General features: G+C 38.5%; 1 protein-coding gene across 1 annotated transcript; it reads left to right on the forward strand.

Moving 5' to 3' along the window:
• Positions 1–3,137: 3,137 nt before the first annotated feature.
• Positions 3,138–24,651, forward strand: LOC149029751 (putative protein phosphatase 2C 76). Its single transcript, XM_089142092.1, has 8 exons — positions 3,138–3,971; positions 10,541–10,668; positions 11,309–11,407; positions 12,221–12,379; positions 13,911–13,997; positions 14,847–14,938; positions 22,255–22,329; positions 22,827–24,651. The coding sequence occupies exons 1-8, from the start codon at positions 3,706–3,708 to the stop codon at positions 22,962–22,964; spliced, it is 1,044 nt and encodes a 347-aa protein (XP_088998218.1). The 5' UTR covers positions 3,138–3,705; the 3' UTR covers positions 22,965–24,651.
• The last annotated feature ends 99 nt before the right edge of the window (positions 24,652–24,750 follow it).

Consider the following 24,750-nt stretch of genomic DNA (forward strand, 5'->3'; position numbering starts at 1 on the left):
TCTCTCTCTCTCTTTTTAATTTTTTTGTTATTAATATAATAAAATTTAAATAAAAGAATCAAAGTTATTTAAGGGTATTTTGGGTCAAGACGTCTCAATTTAAATTGCATTTTGATATCAAGTAGTACTCCGCAGCTCACGGCTGTATTTATATTGCTAAGATCCTTGAATCTTCACCCTTATATTCTTCCACATTCAAAATTCAGTCACTTAAGTGACTCACGACGGTTTTACAAGATAAACCAAACGATGAATGAACCAGCAAACTGACCGAACCAATTCAAACATGCTTCAAAACCCTCAAAACCCCTTTTACCTTTCGTCTTCCTCCTTCGATCTTGAAAGGAAGAACGATTGCAAGCGGAGCTCAGACGACGTGTTACCCTTCAAATCTTTGTACCAAGCAAAATCCTCTTTTAATTAGATAGAACAAAGGATCAAGAAGATTATCCAAAAATAGAGATTCCTCTATTCATCGTCATCCAACATTGTCAGTTCCAATCCTTTGCTCCTTTCCCATAAGAGTTCCAGTTTACAAGAACGGATGAAAAGAGGAAGATCCCTACAAGAATTGCTAAAGATGGGGCCTGCTAGTTCAGGGACCTATTTCAAGGGTTTTAGTGGATTGGTTAAGCCTACAGGTACTAGGGCCGGTGATACAGATGGTAGCTTTCATGGGCTAAGTGGGAGTAACAGTGGGAGTGGGAGCTTCATGCAAGGATCTGTTTCTTCTCATAGTAGTACAAGAAAATAGAGGTTAAGGAGAAAAAAGTCATACAGGATATTACCAGAAACTGCAATTCGGAGGCTCTAGAGGCTTCACTTTTAGGTTCAGATTTAGACGACGTTTGAGGATTATGATTTGTGGTACAAAAATTCTAATACCATTTCCAAACTCTATCTAATTAAATTCGTGATTTCTTAGATTTTGCTTGGTACAAAGATTTGAAGGGTAACACGTCGTCGGAGCTCCGCTTGCAGTCATTCTTCCCGTTCAAGATCGAAGGAGGAAGACGAAAGGTAAATGGGATTTTGAAGATCGTTTGGTCCGTTTGCAGGTTCGTTCATCATTTGGTTTGTCTTGTAAAAAACCGTCTTAGTGTCACTTAAATGACTGGATTTTGCCGATTTTGCTTCAGGGCATTGCCTATGTGGCACTGCTCGGAGCAGCTCACGGTCAGGATTTGACGTTGAGTGCTCTATTAAATTAGAACCGTAGATTTAAGGCATGTGCAGAAAATAGAACTTTAAGTGGGAGCACTGCCGGTTTTTTAGCTTCAACTCGAACCACGATCAGTTCGTTTCGAACCGTGCAAACCAAGCTGCTCTGAAATCCTTCTTCTTTCGTTTAATATTCCCAATCATGAGGAGGAAGGCGAAAGGGGGCAACCTCAAATGGAGGGGGAATGACACCATTAATCATTTTTACAAAGGACTCACAGTTTAACTCAACAAAACCACTGAGAAGCCACCTTGTTGAGTTGCTAGTAGTCCATCCAATGCTGCCATAGCATCTCCCGGAAGGGCCGAATGGAATGAAGAAGGCAATGAGATAGCCAACACTGGAGAACCTGCATGATCCCTTATCACATATCCCATTCACTGGGATTTTATTTTCAATCTTACATTGTTCGATTTTTGAAAGATCTATCTTTCTTCCTCCAGTTACAAATCATGCTTTTCTGGGTCTTTCTTCAAGAAAATGGCAGAAACACTTTTATTTTTGGTTATACTTTATCGACTCTTAAATGGGTTTGTTCGATTTTTTGCCTATAAAATTTACAGTAAAGGGACGAATCAAAAGCAGCAAAACATCATTTTCAGAGCTTTCTACCATTTAAGATGGAGAGAAACCTTCTCCAGGACACAACTTTATCCACAATACAAAGAAATATATTTTCACCAATCGTTTTCCCTTCTTCAAAAATATTTGCTTAGATGGGAAAAAAGTTTCCTTAAGAGATCGCCAAAAAGCAGAAAACCATGGCGCTTGAATTGACTCCATAAAGGATCATTCCACAACTAAAAGCCTAAATTTCATATAACTGAAAGGTTAAATTTCGTTATGTTTCAAGTTTATCGGAAGATCTAACAAGTCTTATCGGAAATCATGCTCACCTACCCATAATTTTCAGAGCCCACATTTGGAATTGGATGTTTAGAAACAGAGGTGGTTCTCGGTAGAACATGAATCAGAACCACCGCTCCTACCCCAATCTTCGCTCCTCCAATCTTCACATTACCCAAAATTGCAGAGGAGGAGAGTTTGTTACCCAGATGGAAAGAGAGATAACGGCCAAGAGAAGCGTGAGAGAGGATTGAGGAGTAGAGATAGTTGGCAAGTGTGAGTTCCAATTCGGCGTCTCTGCATGCTGTTGCTTTGATTTGGGTCCAAACATTGGCTTCATCTTCGCTTGTGCCGGTAGTTGAAAGCGGCAGTGGTGTTGCTGCGGATGATGTCACCGGCACCGCAGACGAGTGGTTATTGATTTTTCAGAATGCATCGATGTCGCGCTCGTCATAGAGTTTTTATCACAAGTGGTGGTAGAGTCGGTAGCAAAGGATTAGAAAGGGAAGAAGAAGAGGGTATGAAAATAGGATTTCAGACTAGCTAGGTTTGCACGGTTCGAAACGAACTGATCGCGGTTCGAATTGAAACTACAAAACCGGCAGTGTTTCCACTTAAAGTTCTATTTTCTGCACATGCCTTAAATCTACGGTTCTGATTTAATAGAGCACTCAACGTCAAATCCTGACCGTGAGCTGCTCCGAGCAGTGCCACATAGACACTGCCCTGAAGCAAAATCCGGATTTTGCAAGTGGAATAATATAACGGTGAAGATTTAAGGATCTCGGCAAGATTTGAATCCAACCGTGAGCTGCTCGGAGTAGTGCCTACGTCCCAAGCAAAATCCACCCCAAAATACAGGGCCTTAGGGGTGGGTGATGGGAGTTTGTTTTTTTAATATTTTTAGTTGTGGGGCTCACCGATTTTGTGGTGGTAAAACCGTCGGAAAGCACGCGCCATCACACGTGAGAGTCGAGCGATTAGAAAGCGGACACGGGTGCATGGGGACTGCCACGTTGCCGTTCTTTTTTATTGTCACACGACTCACACCACTGTAGTCGGACATTCTTCGCTAGCCGTTTCTTCGCATCTGTGATTTGAGAATCTCCTTTCTGTTGAGAAATAATAGTAGAGTGACGTTGGGAGCTCCTTTTAGGGTTTGAAGTAATCTTGCTTTGATTCCGTGACGGAGAGAGCAGCATCTCTCTTTCTTGATCCGGGTAAGACAATCGCGAATGGTTGCTGGATCTAGCAATTGATTTCATAAGAAGTTCGAATATCCGTGGCTCTTCCTGCATGCTGGAGTCGCGATATCTTCGATGTGAATTATTCTCCCTTCGATTACTGTTATTTTTTTATCCAACAGAATTGTAGGATTCAAAGCGAGATCTCTTATTTTAAGGACACTTATTCTCGATCTGCTAACTATCCGATCGATTGATTGATGAATCACGAAGGTGTAAACTGAATTGTTGTACTATCATTCTTCTTGAATTGTCCAGATTAAGAGGCTAAAGAGTTTGAAAGGAGCATCCATTGGTTTTTCACGCTAGCGTTGTCATATCGCCTCCTAATTTTAAAATTTCAAGACATAGACTTATCTGGAGTGGTTTTGATTAATCGGATTGTTTGTTTAGATGTTATGCAACGCTAGCTTTAAGGGAATAGTCCTTCAAGCTTGGAATATCAAGGTCTTTCTCAAGGGAACTGTGCAGTTGAGGGGTCTCTGCTGGGGATTGGGCTTAACCCTTGGCCCAGAGTACCGATCAAGTCGCAAATTTAGGGCGGCCAAGCCGATGATGGTTGACACTGGTGGAAATGCTGAACGAGGAACTATCTTCCGCATCTTGCAGTTGAAAGAAAACATGGAAGATAATGATTGTGCTAGTGGAGGATCGCGAAGGTATTAATTTTTCTATTTTATTAATGGAAGGGGGAAGGATGATAATGTTGTATATTACCTGCATTGCCATTTTTCCTCGTTGTCTAATTCGGTAATGGAGGATCGCGAAGGTAGATGCTTTTGATTTTTTTTTTTTGATGTCTGGTCATATTCGGTAGGATCATTTGCACGTAAACACTTTTCAAACACTTTTCATTGCCAAAACTTCAACGACTGCCACTGTAGCATCCATTGCAGGTGGAGGGCAGAGGGGACCATGTTACTTATGCTACTCGTACTTTATCTCCTCTCAACTCCTAGGTTCGTATTCTCTGGTTGTGAGTCTATCTTCATGGAGTTTCCACAATTTTTTGACATTACCTGTCACTTGGGAGTAAACAAGCCCGAGTCTTTGCCCACTCCATTGGGTTGTGCCAGTCAAAAAATCATTTAGGGCCTGTTTGGTTACATGAGTCTGGAGATTTCAAATATCTAGAAATTTCAAATCTATGGAGTCATAATTTATAAAATTAACTGTTTGGTTAACCGAATATGTGGAATGAAATTTGTGAATTCATCAGTGATTTTTGTGAATGTGCAAATGTTTAGTATTTTTATAGTAGGGATGAAATCTCTAGATTTCACCCCATACCCATAAATCTACAGATTCACGTTTTTAGTGTAAAAAGATGAATCTTCAGATTTCATGAATCTAGAGATTTTCACAACCAAACAGGCCCTTAGAGAATGCAGCCAATTAAGGAAGAAGAAAAGATCCCTCTGCCCAACAAAGGAAGGAACTTCCAACATCATCTTCCTTCTATTAACATCAATCCATCTAGATTACAAAACTAAGCTTCAATGGCTGGCTATAAGCAGGATAAGACAAATAGAAACTATGTTGAAAATTAGAAATTAGAGTGTCTTTAGTTCAGATTCAGCTGGCAGAACTACTCAGCAGTGAAAGCCCAGCTGTAGCCTGCAGGGCAGCTTAGGTTCTATATCAATTCACAATGTCCAGCCCTGTAATGGGCTTGAAGCTTGCTGACAAACAATGCATTCAGCTACCAATATGGGGCATTTATTATGTCTCAGATCTGTAGTCAGGTGGCCTTCCAAGGCTTGTTTAATGGTGTACCTGAAACAGTCACTTTAATCTCAACCTTGTTGGAAGAAAGGGTGCTTACGTGAGGGGCTCTGGAACAGCAATGGAGAGTAGGAGGTTGATGCAGCCGCAGGTGTGGAGTTGCCCTTTGATGTCTCTGAGCAGATACAGTAGTCTTTGTTGACATTTAGAATATGTTAAGGTCCTCAAAAAGGTTCTTATGGGCCAGAATTTGACCAGCTCGAGCCAGTGCAGATGGCTTTCTAGAAAACTTGAGTTGCAGCTCCATGAATTTGACAAATATGCTTGTCTTTGACCAGTTGAATTCTAGTTACTTGTTCACTAAATTTCTAGGTGCTATTATGATTGTTTCTTGCATGTAACTGGATTAGAAATCCTTAGCAGTTTCTAACACTAGTTGATTTGTATTTTCAGTAAGTTGCGATAGACACTAGTTGCTAGGATTTAGTAATCATTTCCTACCCTGCTTCTTATTTTTTATAAGCTAGCCTAAGTCATTAAAAAGGTAACCTTTTGTAAGAGATCCTCAATGAACCAATGAGTAAAATTTTGAGGTATGTTGCAGCATTTGACTTTGGGATGAAGCTTTCTGTTCAAACAGCTGAGATAGCTATGGATGAAAGACTCAGAGCTGAGAAAGCACTACCTAGTCTTCTACTCTACTTTTAATCTTCTATTCTTCAGTCAATTTGGTGTGCTGCCTCAAGCTGACACCGATGCTACTGTATACTGGTTCCTACTAGAGCCTCTTCTACATTAAGTATGTTAAGCTGATAATCTGTAGTGTATTTTTTTGGTAAAGAATCCATAGTCTATTCATGTAAATAATTGTGTAGGTTGTCATTGAACATATGCCTTAGATTTATAACAGCACTGCTAGAAGTTCAAATCAAAACTCTGGTTTAGCTTGGTTTGGCATAATGTAGAGTTTTGCTTTATTACTTACAGTTTGATAGCATCCTTGAATTTGTTCGAAGCCATTCTTTTTTTTCTAATGGAGGATCTCTTGGGTAGCCATGTTTTTATTTGAATGGTAGATACCAGGAAATATTTGGTCCTCTTCAGGATTATGAGGATAGCCACCGTCAATGAACAGGGGATTGAACCATCATTGTACTGGTTTAGCTACAGATTTGATTATTCTCCGAGGGTGTCTAAGTTTCTGAAAAATGGATATCTTACATTGCCTCTATTATATCTTTTTGTCTAAATCGGCATCAATTCTCATTTATCGCTTGGTGGAGCCTTTGAAACTTATATCCATGACAATGAGATTCTGACTGTAGTACATAGACTTCATTTAAGGTGCAACTGTCTCTATTCCCTATGGGGCTCAACCTTTCAATGTTGCCTATCCTTTTCCAGGAGTTCATATCAGTTTCCAGTGCATAAAACCTTATGTTTGAATGAAAAATGATTGTTGGTGCCATGGTTTTAGTGGTACAATGTGATGGCAATTTCATCTGAAGAACTAAACAGGATTCACTTTCCAGATTCATAAAGAGAATGGTATTCCTAATGGTGCCACCATGATTTAAGTTGAATGATATTGTTGTTATTTTGTCTGGGGAAAAAAAGCTTTCAATTTCTGTATCTGTAATGGCATATCAGGAATGGTTGTTGGTACCATGGATCAAATGGCATGACTTGTGGTAGTTTCTTATGGGAACCAAGATTAAATAAACAGAAAATTCATACAGAGTAAAGGAAGAGCTGAACTTTCTTTTTTGAACTCGTTAAAGAGGCTGGAAACTGCATGCTGAAGTTTGTGGAAATATAATTCAAATATGTTGTTGCTATTTTTAATTTTGCCATTTTATTTTGAGCAGGGGAAGAATGATGAGCTAATATTCTTAATCGTCAGTGTTTATATTTCCTATATCACATTCTCTGTGAATTGATTCATGTATATGTGTGTGCTAGTAAAGTTCCACGTGCAATGCACATACAGCAAGTTGGAATTTAGGTGTTATTTTTGGGTGGCACCAATAGAATGTTTATAATGAATGAATTAAAATAAGCACCTAATATGCTTTATACATTAATTTTTTTCTTCTGATTTTTAAAAATAAAATATAAAAATCATACCTAGAGACCTCATTTCAGACTGTGGCAGTAGATTTCTAGCTGCTTGAGCTTTTTCCCCAACTTTCCCATGGATTGCTTGAGCCTGGATGCTTTGAGAATAGCTCCATCTCTCTGTTGTGTGGTTGGGATGAGTTTGTGGAAGAGTTTAGTGATGGCTAGTAGCTTCCACTATTCTTCCCTGGCAGAGTTGGATGGCAGAACTGATGATTATGACATTTTGGGCTTCTCTTTGTAAGGGACGACAATAAGGACTTGAAGGGTAGGATTACACGTGTTCTTTCCGACTTGAAGGGTAGGCTTACACGTGTTCTTTGGAATACAAAGAGTTAGATTTATTAAGAACTGATTGGAGAGAGAGGGAGTTAAAATGGTAACTATTCTTTTAGAATATGAAGAGTGGGTTTATATGATTACTAAAATAGAAACATATTTAAGAATTAAAAAAGAACAGTATAAAGAATAAGGAAAGTGAAGAGACATTGGTTCCTATTTTCTCAAAACAAATCAATTAATATTAGAGATTTTTACGTGTGGGTCCTCTTAGTAGAACATAAATTAATGTTGGGTCTCTATAGTGCAATAATTACGTCTGAGTCCAAAGCAACTAACATCGTTTGAGAGATGTTAAATTTATTCGTGAAATAACTAAAATACCCCCTCCATGCACACCCATCCATTCTGTCGGAAATCATCACCAGGAAAAAAAAGAAGCAAGCTACCACCACTGCCCCACTTTCCCCCTGATGGAAATCACTCTGCTTCTACAAAGAAGTTTAAAAAAAAAAAAAAAACTACGAGATTCTTGTTATAGTGTATCTTCCGATCCACCCTTTATCTTAAGAATTGCAGGGTTTGGGATTTAGCAGTTGCAGTTAGAAGTTCGAAATTGGAGAACACGAGAAAGCAAGAAGGAAGTGCATGAATTATTGACTTGTGCTTGAATCTGATTTCATTCCTTGGTGTTCTTGTTATATGTTTGAATCATAAATTTATCATATCACATTTCAAGGATTTTATTTATTTATTAAATATTAAAATGAAAATTTCCTCAACCACCGTCTTTCTGGCCAATATGTCACTCAGTATTGAAATTTCAAAGGGAATGCCAACGCTGTTCAGAAATCAACCTAATGAAAGCCTTAACCTAAACTCCATATTACTTGATGCAGCTCAAAAGACAGACGTGAATATAGAAAAGCTTTATTGTCAAATTAAGAAATTAAGTACAAGATAAAAGCGAAAAGCTTTTTGCTGGTTTTTTTATTTTAATTATGTTTTATTTTTTATTATTATAAGTTCTTGATAGAAATCTGTTTATATAGGGTTTAATCAGCGACAACAGGGTGATTTGCGGCAGGGTGGATGGGTGTGGTGGGCTGGGTATAGGTGGAGAGGGTATTTTAGTTATTTCACAAACAAATTTAACACCTCTCATAAGATGTTAGTTGCTTTGGGACCCAGATGTAATTTATTGCACTAAGGGGACCCAATATTAGTTTATGTTCCACTAAGAGGACCCACACGTAAAAAACTCTTAATATCATATAGTTATTGAAATTTATTAGTTGATTATGAATTGAAATTTAGTTATTACGACGTACATAGAAAAGGATGTAACTAATATTAACTCATTTGATACTTTTTTTGTGGGTGAATAAATAATTAAATTAAGGCAAAGAGCAACACAAAGGAGAAGCATACAAAGGGAGCCCAAAGCTTAAGAGGGGGAAATAAAAGTGGAACTGAGACCCCATCAACTAACAATTAACCTATTTATGAGGGTGTCAGTAACAGGAGGATGGTGGAGAGATAACAATCTAAAAGAAACATAAAAATATATGGCTCTCCAAATCAAGTCTAAAGAACGAGATTTGGAAGTCCATCTTCTGAGGTTACACTCCCACCAAATGTGATGGATGGTGGCACCAAAAACTAGCTTGCCTAGGCAATCGCAAATGGAGTGACCAACAAAATTCCTTAAGATCCAAGTCCAATCACAAACAAATCCGTGTGAGCGTCTTGAGTGGGGCAAAATGGAGGCAAGGACTCTATCCCAGAGGGGCCGGGAAAAGGGGCAGGAGGAAAAAAGGTGGTCAGTGTCCTCTGAACCATTCCAGCAAAGTGTGCAGATAAGGTTAGCAAGGATGTGGTTGCTAAAGAGGAAGGATTGGGTAGAAAGGGCGTGGTGGAGAGCTTTCCAAAGTGTGAAGGTATGTCGGGGGATGTGACCTTTGAACCAGACCAAATGGGACCAGGGGATAGGGGATAATGGGATTGAAGAAGGTTCCAAGCGGAGGATGTGGTGAAGGATTTAGATGGTGAAGGGATCCAAATGGTGGTGTCACGTGATTGGCTAAAGGTAAAATGTAAAATGTAAAATTACAATTTTGGACATTATTTAGTCATGTCTATTAAGTTAATGAGCAAGGGATTTTAAGGAAATGGAATGTAGTCATGTCCTTTGAGTTCATGCTTCTATAATAGTAGTACGATAGTATGATAGTGTGATATACATGTGTACAAGTGATGTTGAGAACTGATATATCTGGAGAGCAATCTAAAATGCCTTTGACATGGCCTAATGTTAAGATAGGTTTTTATTTTTGTGGTAATGATTTGTTGCAGTAGGGGCCTAGGGGGAGTTATTCTGGTTATTTGGCTAAGAAAACACCACATAGGATTTCATGTGTTGCTTAGCTGAACTTTAATTGGCAGCATTACTTCTGTTGCCAACATCCTTTGGTTGGACAGTTGCAAAATATCATGGCCATATAAATCACCTGTCCTATTTGTTACTGATTCAAGTTGCTTATCAAATGCATATGAAACTATAACATCGTTGAATGTTCATGGCATTGAACTCCCACTTCCCAAAAAAGATGCTTGGATGCTGTCTGTCTTTGTCTTATTCTTTTCTAGAGACAGATGAACTATTGGTCCTATCTGTTGCATGATTATGGTTGGTCATCAAAGGAATATAACTGTAACATTATTGAAACATCATGGCATTTCCCCCCTCTTATTCTTTACTTGGGCCATGTGAACTCCTGTTCGTATTTCTTGCTCAACTCTGGCTGGTCATCAAAGGAATAATTGACTGTATCAGTAGCACTGTTGAAGTTAATAGCATTGGCCCCACCAGCCGATATATATTATGTATTACCTGGATGCCGTGGATCTGTCTTTCTTTCTCTTTGCCCCCCCACTCTTTTTTGGTTGTTCAATATTGTTTGGTCCACTTTATTATAGTTGTAAAATCTATATGCAAATATAGTTTCTCCCAGCATTGATGAATATTATGAGATGTTACTTGATTCCTTTTCAAGGTAAGACAACAATAAGGTTGACTCATTGCATTATTTTGGCTGGTTTTCAGTGAAGATGGAAGGTTGAGCTGTGGCTATTCGAGTTTTAGGGGAAAAAGGGCAAGCATGGAGGACTTCTATGATGTTAAAATGACAACAATTGATGGTCAAACAGTCTGTCTGTTTGGAATATTTGATGGTTGGACATTCTTCCTGTTACCACTAAATTTTTGGTCAGCTTGTATCTCAAGTATAATATATGATTATTAAGGTCTATTTAACGTAGGCATACTTAGAGGGTTAGAGGATATGTACCTTAAATGGAGGGTTTCAGAATTATCCATGTTACAGGTCTCAGTGTCTCACCATAAAGCTTTAAGAAATCAATTATATCTAATGAGGGTATTCATCTGATTTACCTCTTCAAATTCAACATGAATAGAAATCTGATGAACAACAACGTTACTCCCCACCCTTCCAGCTCCTACAAAGAAACGGAATGGGGTGAATGTTGCTATTAGTGGATCATTGAATAATTTTTTAAAATTTTTTTTGGTCTATGTGATCATATGCCCTGATATTCTGATTTCATGACTACCACATCTTATTTTAGGACTTAAAATAAAGGATTGAGAGATCACTTTGTTATTGAGCAATCTGTATTGGCTGATACTTGACTAGTTTAGCTTGGATCAGCTGATTCTAGCTGAGCTCATATTAGCTAAGGCCAATCCCAACGGGATCCTGACTATTCTTGATTCTTTCTTATAATTAATGATCTCTTTTCCTTGGAGTACAGTATTTTGGATTTTTATGATCATAATGTGGTATCTTGACAGGTCACGGTGGTTCTCGTGCAGCTGAATATTTGAAGGAACACTTATTTGAGAATCTCCTGAAGCATCCAAAATTTATGACAGATACTAAATTGGCCATAAGTGCGTTCGAGATTTTCAATTCTATATGTAGTGCATTTTCTGCTTCTTCTACATGTTTATGCATATTCAGTTTATCCATTCCAGCCACTGATCTGGTGCAGGAAGCTGCACGATTGGAATTAGTAGAAGATGTATACATTGCCTTGGAACAAATGAAAACTGATGGAAAATAGTATCTTATCTTGTCCTTCTCTCTCATACACTCTCTGTTCTTACATTCCACAAAGCAGAGGAGAAGAAAGAAGGCAAAGATGTCCATGACACAAAAAAAGTTGTGCCAATAAGCTTGCTTAGTTCTTGAGGATCCAAGTTGTAGACAATATCTCTATTTTGGTTGTTATCTGGCTGAGTTCTTTAGCTTTGTCAGTCTATGCTTACCAACCACTTGAGAACTTAGGATGATCGCTTTTTCCTTAAAGAATGTAGAAGAGGACCACTGGATTAAATTCAAATTGTTGAAGAGACTTCATATGAGCAACTGATATAAAACAAGAGAAGGAACTACTGACACTTTTTTGTTCATAGAGAGGCAATAAATCCACGTAAACTGTAAATGAAGTTAAATTTTGATTTATTTGGATTTTTACTTATTCCATTTGGGAGGATACTGCTTTTTTCCTTGTTCCATTGCCAAGGGTAGATGACCAGAATACAATTGTTATTCGAGATTTCAGTAAATAATTTGTTTCACAAGGATAGCTTCTTGTTTTATAACTAGTTGTTTAAATAGGGATTTTTGTGAGATTGTGTGGGAATTCCCCTTTCCTATTGAACTCATTGCTTTAATTTTAATAATGTTGGGCAAGCTTGCAGGTGAAACATATAGAAGAACTGACATCGACTTCCTGGATGCCGAAAGCAATACTTACCGTGATGATGGTTCTACAGCCTCAACTGCAGTTTTGGTTGGTAACCATCTATATGTAGCAAATGTAGGAGACTCACGGGCAGTAATATCAAAAGGAGGCAAAGGTATTCTGTTAATTTTACATTTTGTTTAATCTGATAGCTTGTTATGTCTTGGTAGTAGCCTAATTTAATAAAGAAGCAATGTCCATGTTTTACTGGATATATTTTTTGACGGCTTTATTTTCTGGATAAGGATTCTCCTTCAATTGAAGATTCATTATGCGATTTTGATTTGATAACTCCAATGGACTCATGAACTACTTCTCTGTCAAGTTGGAGAAAACTGATGTAGATCACAAGTCCCTGTGTAACCACAAGAACAAGCCCTGGAGCAGCTTAATGTGGTTTTGGGATTCAACCTCTGTAAGGAGTAGCCTGGTCTGATTGTGTGGCAAGTTTTCATTAGCTTGGATAGGGTCAATGGAGTGTCACATAATGCAGCCCTAACCCAAAAAGCTAGAACATGAAGAAGAGAAGAGAGAGAGGCAGAATTTCTAGGGGGGGAAGTGCTAGTGTTATGGTCCTAGTTCATGGTATTGGATTGGGCATGGGTCTATTGTAAAACCTGTATGATGCCAATACTGTATCCAACATTATCAAACATAAGTATCCCTGAATCTGTCTAAAACTGAATTTTCTGAACAGCTTACCCATCGTACCTACCATGTACAGTATTGGCCACTTGCAAAACTAGTATGTGATATGATGCCAATACATAGAACCATGATGATGTGGATTCATCACTGAAACATTAACAGTTTTTCAGCTTATTAAGGATGCTTGGGCATGTCAGAAGAGGGTTCGTTAATCTGATAATTCACAAAGGATGTTCACTTGACAATTTTATTTTATTTATTCAAATTTCAAACATAAATAAAATTCTTGTTACTAAGATTATCTTCTGATGATGAGGAATTGCCTTTGACAATTTTTAACCTCCTGTTATTTAAATTTTCATTTCTGCCATTTTAGGGATACATCTAAATATGAAAGTTTCTCTAGTGCTCGTGGTCTTCTTGTTTGGCCTCCTGAACCATTTACTTGTTTACTTTACTTACCTTAGGAATTCAGGCCACACTACTTGTCAATGGATCTTTATCCTACAATATAGTGTTGACTGCTTGAATCTAAGATTGACGTTCTTCTTTGTCAAGAGACATCTTTATAGTTGCCACTAGTGACTAGGTCAGGGGAAGCAAACCAGTTCTTGCTTGTTTACATTAGGGAAGTCAAGGGCCTCAAGGCTAAATGTCTGTATACATATAAGCCAAAGAGAAATACTCTATATTGCCCTTATTGAAGATACATAAACTCCAGGCAGAGCATGTCTTATCCAGAGAGAAATATGCTATTTGCCCTTATTGAAGATACATTAACTCCAGGCAGAGCATGTCTTGTCCAGTATTCCAAACTGTTCTAGTTACTGTCATTCCGGATATTTCTTTTCTTTTTTTTTCATGTCCTGAAGTTTCAATTAGAATAATCTGGGTTACCTAGCTGAATCTGGAGTTCTTTTGGTTTGATTCACAACAAAAGACATTGTTAGTTTAGTCCAAGTCCCCTAACAATTGTATTCCTTCTTTCTTCTGGACAGCAATACCTCTATCTGAAGATCATAAACCAAACAGAAGTGATGAGCGGAAGAGAATTGAAAGTGCTGGAGGGGTTGTTTCGTGGGCAGGTAACTAATTTTTCGATGCAATTTTGATGTAGGCCTGGTAGTTTGATGGTTTCTTCTTTTCATGGGGATTCTTGTGCAAAAGATTGGACCATGTAGATATTGCTAACCACCTAGGTCTGTTCTTGCTTTCATTTTCAATTACAATGCTCTCAATGGAGACCAAATTACTTTGAAAGGAAACACCTTCAAACACCAACACAGAGAGGGGGGGGGGGGAGGAAGATCAATTTCTATAAATTCGTTAACCATGATTTGAAGCCAGGTTTGCATTTTATCTGCAAATTCTGTGGTGCACACTTATGTTATTCAGCGCCCAAAAGAATGAAGATGATCACATGTAGCATATGGAGATCTTATGCTTTGAATTTTGATCTCTTGGCTTGGTAGTTTTAGGTCTCCATCTAGTAATGCTAATTAACTATAGGGGTAGAATCTACATGCTAGCTGCATGGGTTGACATCCGGAAATTTGCATCAAAAGGGGACTGCTTGTTAATGAATGAAGGCTCCATAGGTTTCATTAAATAGAGATAGGATTGTGGGGATCAGATCTAAGTCAAAAAGGAAGTAGCATCCTACAAAATGACCCCAGGTTGGCCCTTGTTACCTTTTACCCTTCAACAGCGTGTTAAAACTAGGGGTACACAGGAGAAGTAGTGCCTTAGATATCGACATATCGTATACAGGCACAATAAGGGTGGAAAATGAAGAGTGTGCAAGAGGGTATTTATTACTGGCTCTTTACTGTGTACATTTTGCCTGAACCATAATTGAACATTAACTTCCTTGGTTCTCTTTAGTCAAGAATTATTGTTTATTCTTTTCTTTTGTTTATGATGTTGTCTTTCAGGCACTTGGAGGGTTGGGGGGGTATTGGCAATGTCCCGTGCTTTTGGAAACCGCTTACTGAAGCAGTTTGTTGTAGCAGAACCTGAGATTCAGGTATTTATAAGCTTCCTTGTGTTGGCTGTTGAATTTTATAGTTTTAAACTCCTAATTGACTTAGGATCTTAGCAGAACCCTTTTTTTGTACTGTTTTTTGAGATGAATGCTGAAGAACTTACAACAGCTGTAGGAAACTGTTGCTTCTAGATCTTGATCAGGTTTAATGATGTTGGAGCTTTTAACAAAATTTAGAGCACACATGTTTATTAAATATGTTAGGAAGTTTTATGGAAATAAATTCCATAATGTATTCTCGTTATATGGATAGAGTTTTTAATGTCTATTATCATCTTTAAGATTGATGCAGAATTGGCAGCATATATAAAAAAGAGAAAAGCCCAATGGTCAAACCCATCAAAGCCTAAGGATATGATCCAAACAGCCTATGGCTTGCATGGGCTAGGACTGTTGTAGTGGGATAAAATGAGCCCATGGTTTCATGGGCTTGGATTACTTTAGTGGGAGAATATCGACCCACTATTTTGAACTAAGCCCAAGTCTAGCTTTGAAAAGTCAACAAAAGGAGCTAGTAGGTGGTCTTGGTTAGTGGTGGGGTGTAGTAGGTGGATGTTTCCATTATTGTTTTGACTAGTGGTGTTGGGTAGTAGTTGGATGTTTCCATTGTTGTTTTGACTAGTGATGTTGGGTAGTAGTTGGATGTTACCATTAATGTTTATGTCTCTTTAGAATGTTATATAAAGAGACTTATGTAAGTGTTGAAGACAACTCATGAATGGAAATCAAATTGTTTGCTAGCATTCCTCCTCTTTGGAGAACCCTTGTGTTTGATCAAGGTAGGTTGGTGTTCGATCCAATCAATCCACCTTGAGGTGTGAAGCCCGGGTGTTACATGTTACATTGTTATTGTCACTTTCTTCATTATAGTTCTGCCCCTATTTGAAGATCTATTCAGCCCGTTTCGTTATATGCTATTATTCTTATGATACCATTCTAGTTTCAGCCCTCTTTCCCATCTAAACTCTGTTTCACCTTAAGTCCATCAAATCTGAAACTGATTCCCTGTGAAAGGTCCTATTTGGCTACTATTTTGATCAATCAAATACAGTACTACATTATTTGGTATCAAAGCCATGGCAGGGAGTAAAACTTCTGGATTGGATAGTGACCTTATGGCACAAGTGATGGGGATGTTGCAACAATTGAGCAATCAACTCATTGCAAGTCACGAGCACGAGGAAGAGAGGCGCTCAGCTATGGAGGCTAGAGTTGTTGCCTCTACTCATGCTCCACACCCTCCACTTGGTGAAGAATCCCATCCAACTCATTCTGTAGCCAATTTTCCTTCTCGGAGAAATATGGGGAGAGGACCCCAAAGGATAACAGTTGTGCAACCAACTTTTGAGGAGCACATACGAAGTTATTTCACTGGAGAACAACCTACATTTAATAGGCATGTTGGTGACTCTCACAGGATTAAGGTTGAACACCAGGAGTTCATTCACATTAGCCATAACACAGGGCTGGTATTGGCTCTGTTACAAGAGAAGTTACCCCTCAACCTAAGGTGACATTCCCTCCACTTAACAAAGAGTTAGCTTCTGATTTTCCTGAGGTGGTTCTTGATGAGTTGCCTAATGAGCTACCTCTTATGCACTATATGCTGCATGCCATTGATTTGGTACCAGGTTCGGTGTTACCAAACCTACCGACTTATCACCTTAGCCCAACAAAGCACAATGAACTCAAAAGACAGGTGGATGAGTCGCTGCATAAAGGATTCATTCAGGAGAGCTTAAATCCATGTGTTGTACCAGCATTATTGACTCCAAAAAAGGATGGCTCATGGCGTAAGTATGTGGACAGTCGAGCAATCAAAAAAATTATAGTCAAGTATAGGTTTCCTATACCGTGGCTTGATACCATGTTAGACATGATGTTCGGGGCTAAGATCTTTTCTAAATTGGGCCTCAAAAGTGGTTATCATCAGATCCGTATTAGGCCTGGAGGCGAATGGAAAACTGTCTTCAAAACCAAGGGGTTTGAAGCTGGTCCAGAGAAGATAAGAAGCATCATCGATTGGCCTAACCCAAGGACCATCACTGAAGTTCGTAATTTCCATCAACTTGCATTGTCTTCCAAGAGAGTCATTCAAAACTTCAGTGCAGTCATGACACCTATTACCGAAGGTTTAAAGCAAGGCAAGGGCGAGATCAAATGGAAGAATCGTCCACGACATGATAGCACTTGGATTCATTCTGACAACCTCGAGAAAATCAATCCCGATGGGTATAAGCGTTACATATCATTCATCCATTCGTCGGAGACAAATGTTTTCAAGCCTGGGAGAGTTGATGCAGAATTGGCAGCATATACAAAAAAGAGAAAAGCCTAATGATATGATCCAAAACAGCCCATGGCTTGCATGGGCTAGGACTGTTGTAGTGGGATAAAATGAGCCCATGGTTTCATGGGCTTGGATTACTTTAGTGGGAGAATATTAGCCCACTATTTTGAACTAAGCCCAAGTCTAGCTTTGAAAAGTCAACAAAAGGAGCTAGTAGGTGGTGTTGGTTAGTGGTGGGGTGTAGTAGGTGGATGTTTCCATTATTGTTTTGACTAGTGGTGTTGGGTAGTAGTTGGATGTTTCTATTGTTGTTTTGACTAGTGATGTTGGGTAGTAGTTGGATGTTACCATTAATGTTTATGTCTCTTTAGAATGTTATATAAAGAGACTTATGTAAGTGCTGAAGACAACTCATGAATGGAAATCAAATTGATTGCCAGCATTCCTCCTCTTTGGAGAACCCTTGTGTTTGATCAAGGTAGGTTGGTGTTCAATCCAATCAATCCACCTTGCAGTGTGAAGCCCGGGTATTACATGTTACATTGTTATTTGCCACTTTCTTCATTATAGTTCTGCCCCTATTTGAAGATCTATTCAGCGCGTTCCATTATAATACCATTCTAGTTTCAGCCCTCTTTCCCATCTAAACTCCGTTTCACTGTAAGTTCATCAAATCTGAAACTGATTCCCTGTGAAAGTTCTTATTTGGCTATTGTTTTGATCAATCAAATACAGCACTACATTAAAGATGCATATATTTCCTGCAAATCCTGAACATTGTTGCTACATTATCCAGATTTGGCTGACTTCCTGCCTATTGCATATCCATGTGTATCAGGCACAGATCTGGCAATCGGTTTTCTGCCAATTTGGGAGAATCTTTCTTCTCCCAAGTCCTGTGGAGCAGTGAAGGGCTAGTCTCTATAGAGGCCCCTAAAGGGTCCATGTGTTGGGTTTTAACCAAACCAAACCATAGCCTAGTCTGGCCATCCAAGCCAGTATGCCCCAAAAATCCATTGATCAGCATTTTTTAGAGGGAGATTCCAATCAGATTTTGTGGAGGCCTAGTTTAGGCTGTGGAATGAGGCTTTTGCTAAGCTTTGTTAAAGGCTTTTGAAAGATACAACGGGGGGCCTCGGGACAGCTTTTGTGTAGAGGAAGAATTTGCTGTTGAGATCTTTATTTTAATATTTACCTTCTATTTTGGTTACCTTCTATTTTTCTTCTAGTAGGTAGTTTATGATTTTATTTTTTAGTTTTAGAAAGTAACTTTTATATTAGTTTATTTTATTCTTTATTCTGTCAGTCTCTCCCATGCATGAGTTTTTCCATGTAATTGCTTGCTTTATCTTTATAAATAGAAAAAAGAGAGGACATCTCCATATTTGAGTAAATAAAGAAGCCTTGTGCTAATGCTGATCAGTTCAGTTTCTGGGCAAGTCAATTGCCCTCTGAGGAAGTAACGGTGACAGGCTGCAACTTCTTGGGAATCATGCGTAGGAATTCAAATTATTGGGTTATATCTGGTTTTCTTGGAAAGAGGGTCATCCTTGATGCGGCAAGTGCTCACTTGTTGAACCTTGTTCACAGGTTCATGGCCTAGAAGCAGCCTCTCTGGAAACAGGGTAAGGCTGCAAGACTTTCCCCAGACTGCTAATGTCATAGCTGTATGCATTGTTTACATTCTTTAATGGGTTTCTTGGGGATTACCCTTTTGGGTGGAAGCTCTAGACAGGTTGTCCTGTTGCTAATTGGATTGCAGATGTAGAATCCAACCTTTGAATGGATAATGTGATTTACGATTTTATGTTGTGTCAAATGGCGCAGGCCCAGCATCTAGGACTTTCTCCCTCTGCATTTTCTCCTAACAGATGAATGGATCCAATTGGGAAATTATTGCTATTTGATGGATGGGGGTCTTGGATTTTCCTCATAAAATTTTGAAGCCAAAATCCAATCATATGGCATATTGTCCTAATTTAACTGTTCCCTTCCAATGTCATCAACCCAATTCCTGACCAAAGTTGACCTATTACTTGCATAGTTATCAAGGTCTTGCCTAGGATCCATGTTTATACTCGAGGATCGGGCAGTTGTCACTTTATTGCAAGTTGCAGTGCAGTGTTTCTATTGGTGCAGAATTTTGTATTGGACCTTATTTATGCCTAAGATCATTTAGGTAAACATTTACTTAAGATGCTATTCATACATTAGCAAACACCCCCTATTTGAATCTAATTGTTAATAAACGAAGTTCCAAAAGGGGGGAAAATCAAGAAAAGAAACTTTTTCACCAGTAGGTGAAATTTTCCTTTCTAAATATGAGATTTTCCTCAAAACTTAAAATTTTCATAAATCGTAGAGGAAATTACACAGCACCCACTATTTTTTTGGTGAAAACTAGTTATCACCCACTATTTTCTCCAAAATACATGGCACTCACATGTATAATTACAAGTTACCAATAGTTAAATTCTGCTGTTAAATGGATAGTAAAATTACCTAAATGCCCATTGTTGCCTATACCCAACCCCTAGGTGGGTGAAGAGATTCTCCTTCACCCATCTTCTTCCTATCCTTGCTGGAAACTGTTCACCACCACCTGAAACAGCCTGCTGCCGCCGCCGACTAGACCCCCTCTCGCCGGCAACCACAACCCACCCCCATCTCTCTCTCTCTCTCTCTCTCTCTCAATGACAAGCGTAGATCTGACCCCCTTCGCATACTCTCTCTCTCTCTTTGCAGGTCTCTTCCATTTTTGTTCTCGCAAATGAAGAAATCGGAGATTAAAGATTTCCAGAAACCTTCGAGTCACAACTCATCGAATCGTAGAATTTTTGCCGGCATTTCTTCTCCGGAAATGCTATCTCCATTTGTTAGAAGATTCTGTTTCTAAATTTAGTTGCAGAGATAAAATCCGAATCGAGTCTTCAAAGCTAAAGACTAGGGAATCAGATTTTTCTTATCTTCGTTTTTTATATTGTGATTTATTTCCATGGAAGGTGGTAAATGAAGGTGAGGAGTTCGCTTAATAAATGAAGATTTTTCATCCTCTTCGTTCTTCCTCTTTGTAGAGGGTTATCTTGCAAGGGTTTTGGCGATTTTGGAAGCTTGGATCTACCGCTCGAGTTCTAATTTTTGTTTATAGGAACTGAAGAACTGGTAGGTGGTTCAATTCATCTCAACCTAGGTTAACCATTTCAATCGGAAATCATTCTGGGTGCTTCAGAATTAAGGCTGCAATTAACGATGGATTAGTAATTGCTTGAGAAAGGACTTTCTATGAGCTTTTGGGGATTTCTGAAAATCGATCTTTTTTAGAGATCAAGCAAGCTTATAAATAGCGTGCACTGAAGTATCATTCATATGTCAAGCACAGATGAAGAAACAGATGGTGCATGAGGAGAGCTGGCCTATCATCCAGTGCCCCCAACCTTCTCTCCTAGAATCTCCTCCTCCATCACAGCCTTCAGGATCAGGTCCCTCCATCAACGGCGTCAACGTCTCTCCCAGTGGCCTCAAGTTGCCGTATCTTGCCACCAACGGTTCAGGAGTATGCGAAGTATGTTGCTTCCTTCGCCGGAGAAGCCTTGACATACGAGAGTTACTCTTGGTGGAGCTTTTCGCCTTGGACCTTGCCGGTGACAATCTAACCACTTCCTCCTTCAGCACAGAGAAAAAAACCTTCCTTTTTCTCCATCTCCCCAACAGCCCCCAGCCAACCAGAACGAAAGGAGAGAACCTATAAACCCACTAACCAAACGAACAACGGAAAAAGAAATTGAGAAAAAACCCTTATTTTACTACTCTCTATGTCTGCAAGCATAGAGGAAGGACTGAATACTCCTCATAGTTGGAGACGAGAGGTTGGTTGGAGAAGATAGGTTGAATACTGGTCGGAGAAGAGGCTGCGGTATTTTTGTAATTTCCCTGCACAAAGGGCATTTATGTAATTTGAGTTTCAATTTTGAATGACTTAAATAAGGGTAAGGGCATTGAGGTAATTTTAATACCCATTTAACATCAGAATTTAAATATGGGTAACTTGTAATTATGAATGTGGGTGCCATGTAATTTTGGAGATTATAGTGGGTGGTCACTAGTTTTACTCCAAAAATAGTGGGTGCCATGTAATTTTCTCTAAATCTTAATATGGTGAAACAATTCTGAATTGCAATGAAACATTTATTTACTTTGAGATAAAAAATATTTACATTCCAAGCAATATTGACAGTACTTGCGTTCAAAACAAGATTTGGCAAGAACATAACTCACTCAATATAAATCAAATTTCAGCGATCTTAGATTTGTTGTAAAGCTGGTTTTATGCTCTTATCTAATACAAAAAAGTCTAATTATTTGACTGGTTAAATTTTTTAGATATAAACATATTTTTATATGCTATACTGCTATATTGGTATAATAATGTTTTTTTCTGATGAATATCTTGCTTAGGTATGATTATTTGATACTTGTTTAGCATATAAGTAGAATCATATAACTTTCAATATATTAGTTATGCCAAATGAAATGGCTTTATGAAAAAGAAAAAAACCAAAATGCTTTTTGCCATGTTGATGCCTTACAGCCGCCCCAATCACCAAGGTGCTCAGGAAGATCCTTAAACGCGGGGTCCCCACGTCACTTTGATAACTACGGTTGATTGTGTCTTAGTATGTAATGCTTTTGCAGCTCTAAGTTTGTCTAGTCAGGGTAATAAGATTGCCCATCAACATAATTTGAGGACCAACAAAGCAGTCATTGTTGCCCAGATAGGGTATGCCTTGGATGGTTAATGAAAGGAGGCTGGTGATGTAACAGAGGAAGTGGTCAGCCTAGTGGTGAATTCTTTTTCCAATTGGAACATAAGAACTATCATTAAGACAATGGCAAATGTTAATTCTCTTGTTCTCTTCGCTAGATTTATGTTGGTGTGATTGCATGTGGATTTGCTACAGCTGTATATAGTGGTCTTTAACATGGCATTGATTATCAATGTATTTTTCAGGAACAAGAAATTGATGATGAATTTGAATGCCTGGTGCTTGCCAGTGATGGACTTTGGGATGTGGTACCAAATGATGTAAGTTCTTCTAAAATCTTGGATGTCTAATTTTCGGTTAATGTGTTCTCTCTGGTAGGTTTATCTTTTGTTGCACATTTACATTTTTAGCTTCTGATGGTTAGCATTGCCCGAGGATCATATACCATAAGAAAGGATGCAAGTTTCATCATGATACTGGATTTAATTTTTTACTGAGCTTTATTTAAGAATTTGTTACGTACAAGGTCTCTGATTTGGGGACTCCATTTTTTATTTCCTTTTGTGCTTAAGATTTAGGATGCCTTAGGGTGTGTACTCAAATTTGATGTCCCAGGTTGATCTACATGTTCTTATCTGTTGGATTAAGCAGTTAAAAGAAAGAGTATTGGGCTTTAGGAATTCAAGAAAACTGGCTACAGTGTCTTACGTCCAGTAGTCATACTTTGATGTCATTATGTTGATCCATTGCTACAGCATTCTTTTACAATGAATTTTGTTACTAATAGTCAGTATCTTGATTCTATTGTGCATGCTAGGATGCTGTTTCCCTTGCAAGAGTTCAGGAAGAACCTGAGGCTGCGGCACGAAGGTTGACAGAGACAGCTTATTCTCGAGGTAGTGCGGACAACATCACCTGCATTGTGGTGAGATTCAACCATGTCAAAGCAGAATAAGGTCATCCAAGCTTCTGAAAAAGGTTGTTTGATACCATGTCTAGTATAGTTTCATTTAGTAATTCTAGGTGGAAATATCTAAGTCCATGGTTGTCTGTGCAAGTGTTGATGAACACTGCGGTTATTTTTTCTTTTATTGCGCTTTTTTTTCTTCTTTCTTTCTTTCGCTTTCCTGGTTTCTGTCTGTGTGGTTTCCTTTGGTGATGGGGGGTTTTTTTGGGGATGGGGGTTGCGGGCACTGATGATGGCAGTCTTGGATAGGGATGACAAGGTTATATCCTTGATGTAGGGGCAACAATGTTCATAATCTATATACAGGTTGAAGTATTTGGTCATGTTTTGGTCATTCTCGTTGAGGTGGTTGTCCTAATTGTCTAGAGGCTGGTACTCCTATAGCCATTGAAACACACGACAAAGTTCACCACCCATGCCACCTCCTGTGTGGCGTTTGATCGACCAAGAAAATTATATGACAACAAACATAAATCTTCAGTTTAGTGGAGTTTGCAAGACAACACAGAGGGAAATGAAGAATGGAGAAAGGGGAGTTGATGGAAGAGAGACATGAAACACATGATGACTGAAGGAAGATGAAAGCAAGAGGGGAAGTCCTTGGTATTGCTGCCGTCAGAATCGTCGTAGACAGCTAGCTGCATGGGAGTAGTTTCTGAAACATTGCTTGACATGATCTTTTTAAATCTTCCTAATGATGCCATTGGCATGATTTGTAACTAATTCTAAGGGTTGCAACGGTACTAGAGGGTTGGATTGATGTTATTTACCTAAGGGCCCTAGGCGAAGATAGCTGAAGAAGAAGATAGCTGAAAGTTTGCATCCAGATCTTAGTTTTGGCAGTTGCTTTGGTCATTGCCATCATTGAAGAGCCGAGACGATCCCAGGACGTTCCTAATTGTGTTTTCGGTTTATCATGTTTTACATCATTCCTGCTTGCAATGTTTGCCTAAAATAAGGACCCAATATACCTGCCAAAAAACAGCTTCTGGTGTTTCACATAAAAAATTGGTCAAATGTTTTTGTAACATAAATTGATTTTTTTTTTTATTTGGAGAAACACTTTTGATGCAATATTGCGTTTGTTTTTTTTCAAAATAAAGTTGGACAAGGAGTGGATTTAAGTGAAACAATTTTAACAAGAGACATTTATGATTTAAAGGAGACACTCATGATTCAAGTGAAACAATTTTAGGAAGAGGCATTCATGAATGAACATAAGAATTCTGTAAAGACCCTCATACTGCAACAGATTTTTTTCCAGTTGTTTCTTCAACTGTAATGATATGATCATTTGGTTCTAAATCTTCTTTGTCTCCAGCAACAAAGTTGATTCAATCTCTGGTGAAATCTTAGTCTTCTAATTGCAAACTGACAGCTGTTTTTGCTTCCAGAAGCCAATCTTGTCGAATGGGTCCTATGTCATTATGTCACGACCATAGAAACCCAACTCGTTGATGTATGAACTTCACATTTTAGTTTCACAAAGGACAACGGTCAAAAAAACGGTGATTAGCCCCTGAAACTCGGCTTCCATAGAAACTCAAGCAAGAATACCCCTAATAGAATTCTGATACAATTAAGATATTATAGGGAAGTATCATTCCCTCAATTCTCAAATGAGAATAGATGTTAAAAAGATGTCATAAGCAATCCATTGATACAATTTAAGCAAACTAATTTATACCCGCACCTCCATTAGCATAAAAGATGTCACAATCAATCCATACATGAAGTAATGGGATTAGAAAATTTTAGGAATCAGCCTAAAGCT

The sequence above is a fragment of the Hakea prostrata genome, chromosome 1 (assembly GCF_041222555.1).
Source record: "Hakea prostrata isolate BN-2017 chromosome 1, UWA_Hpros_2, whole genome shotgun sequence".
Taxonomy (NCBI): domain Eukaryota; kingdom Viridiplantae; phylum Streptophyta; class Magnoliopsida; order Proteales; family Proteaceae; genus Hakea; species Hakea prostrata.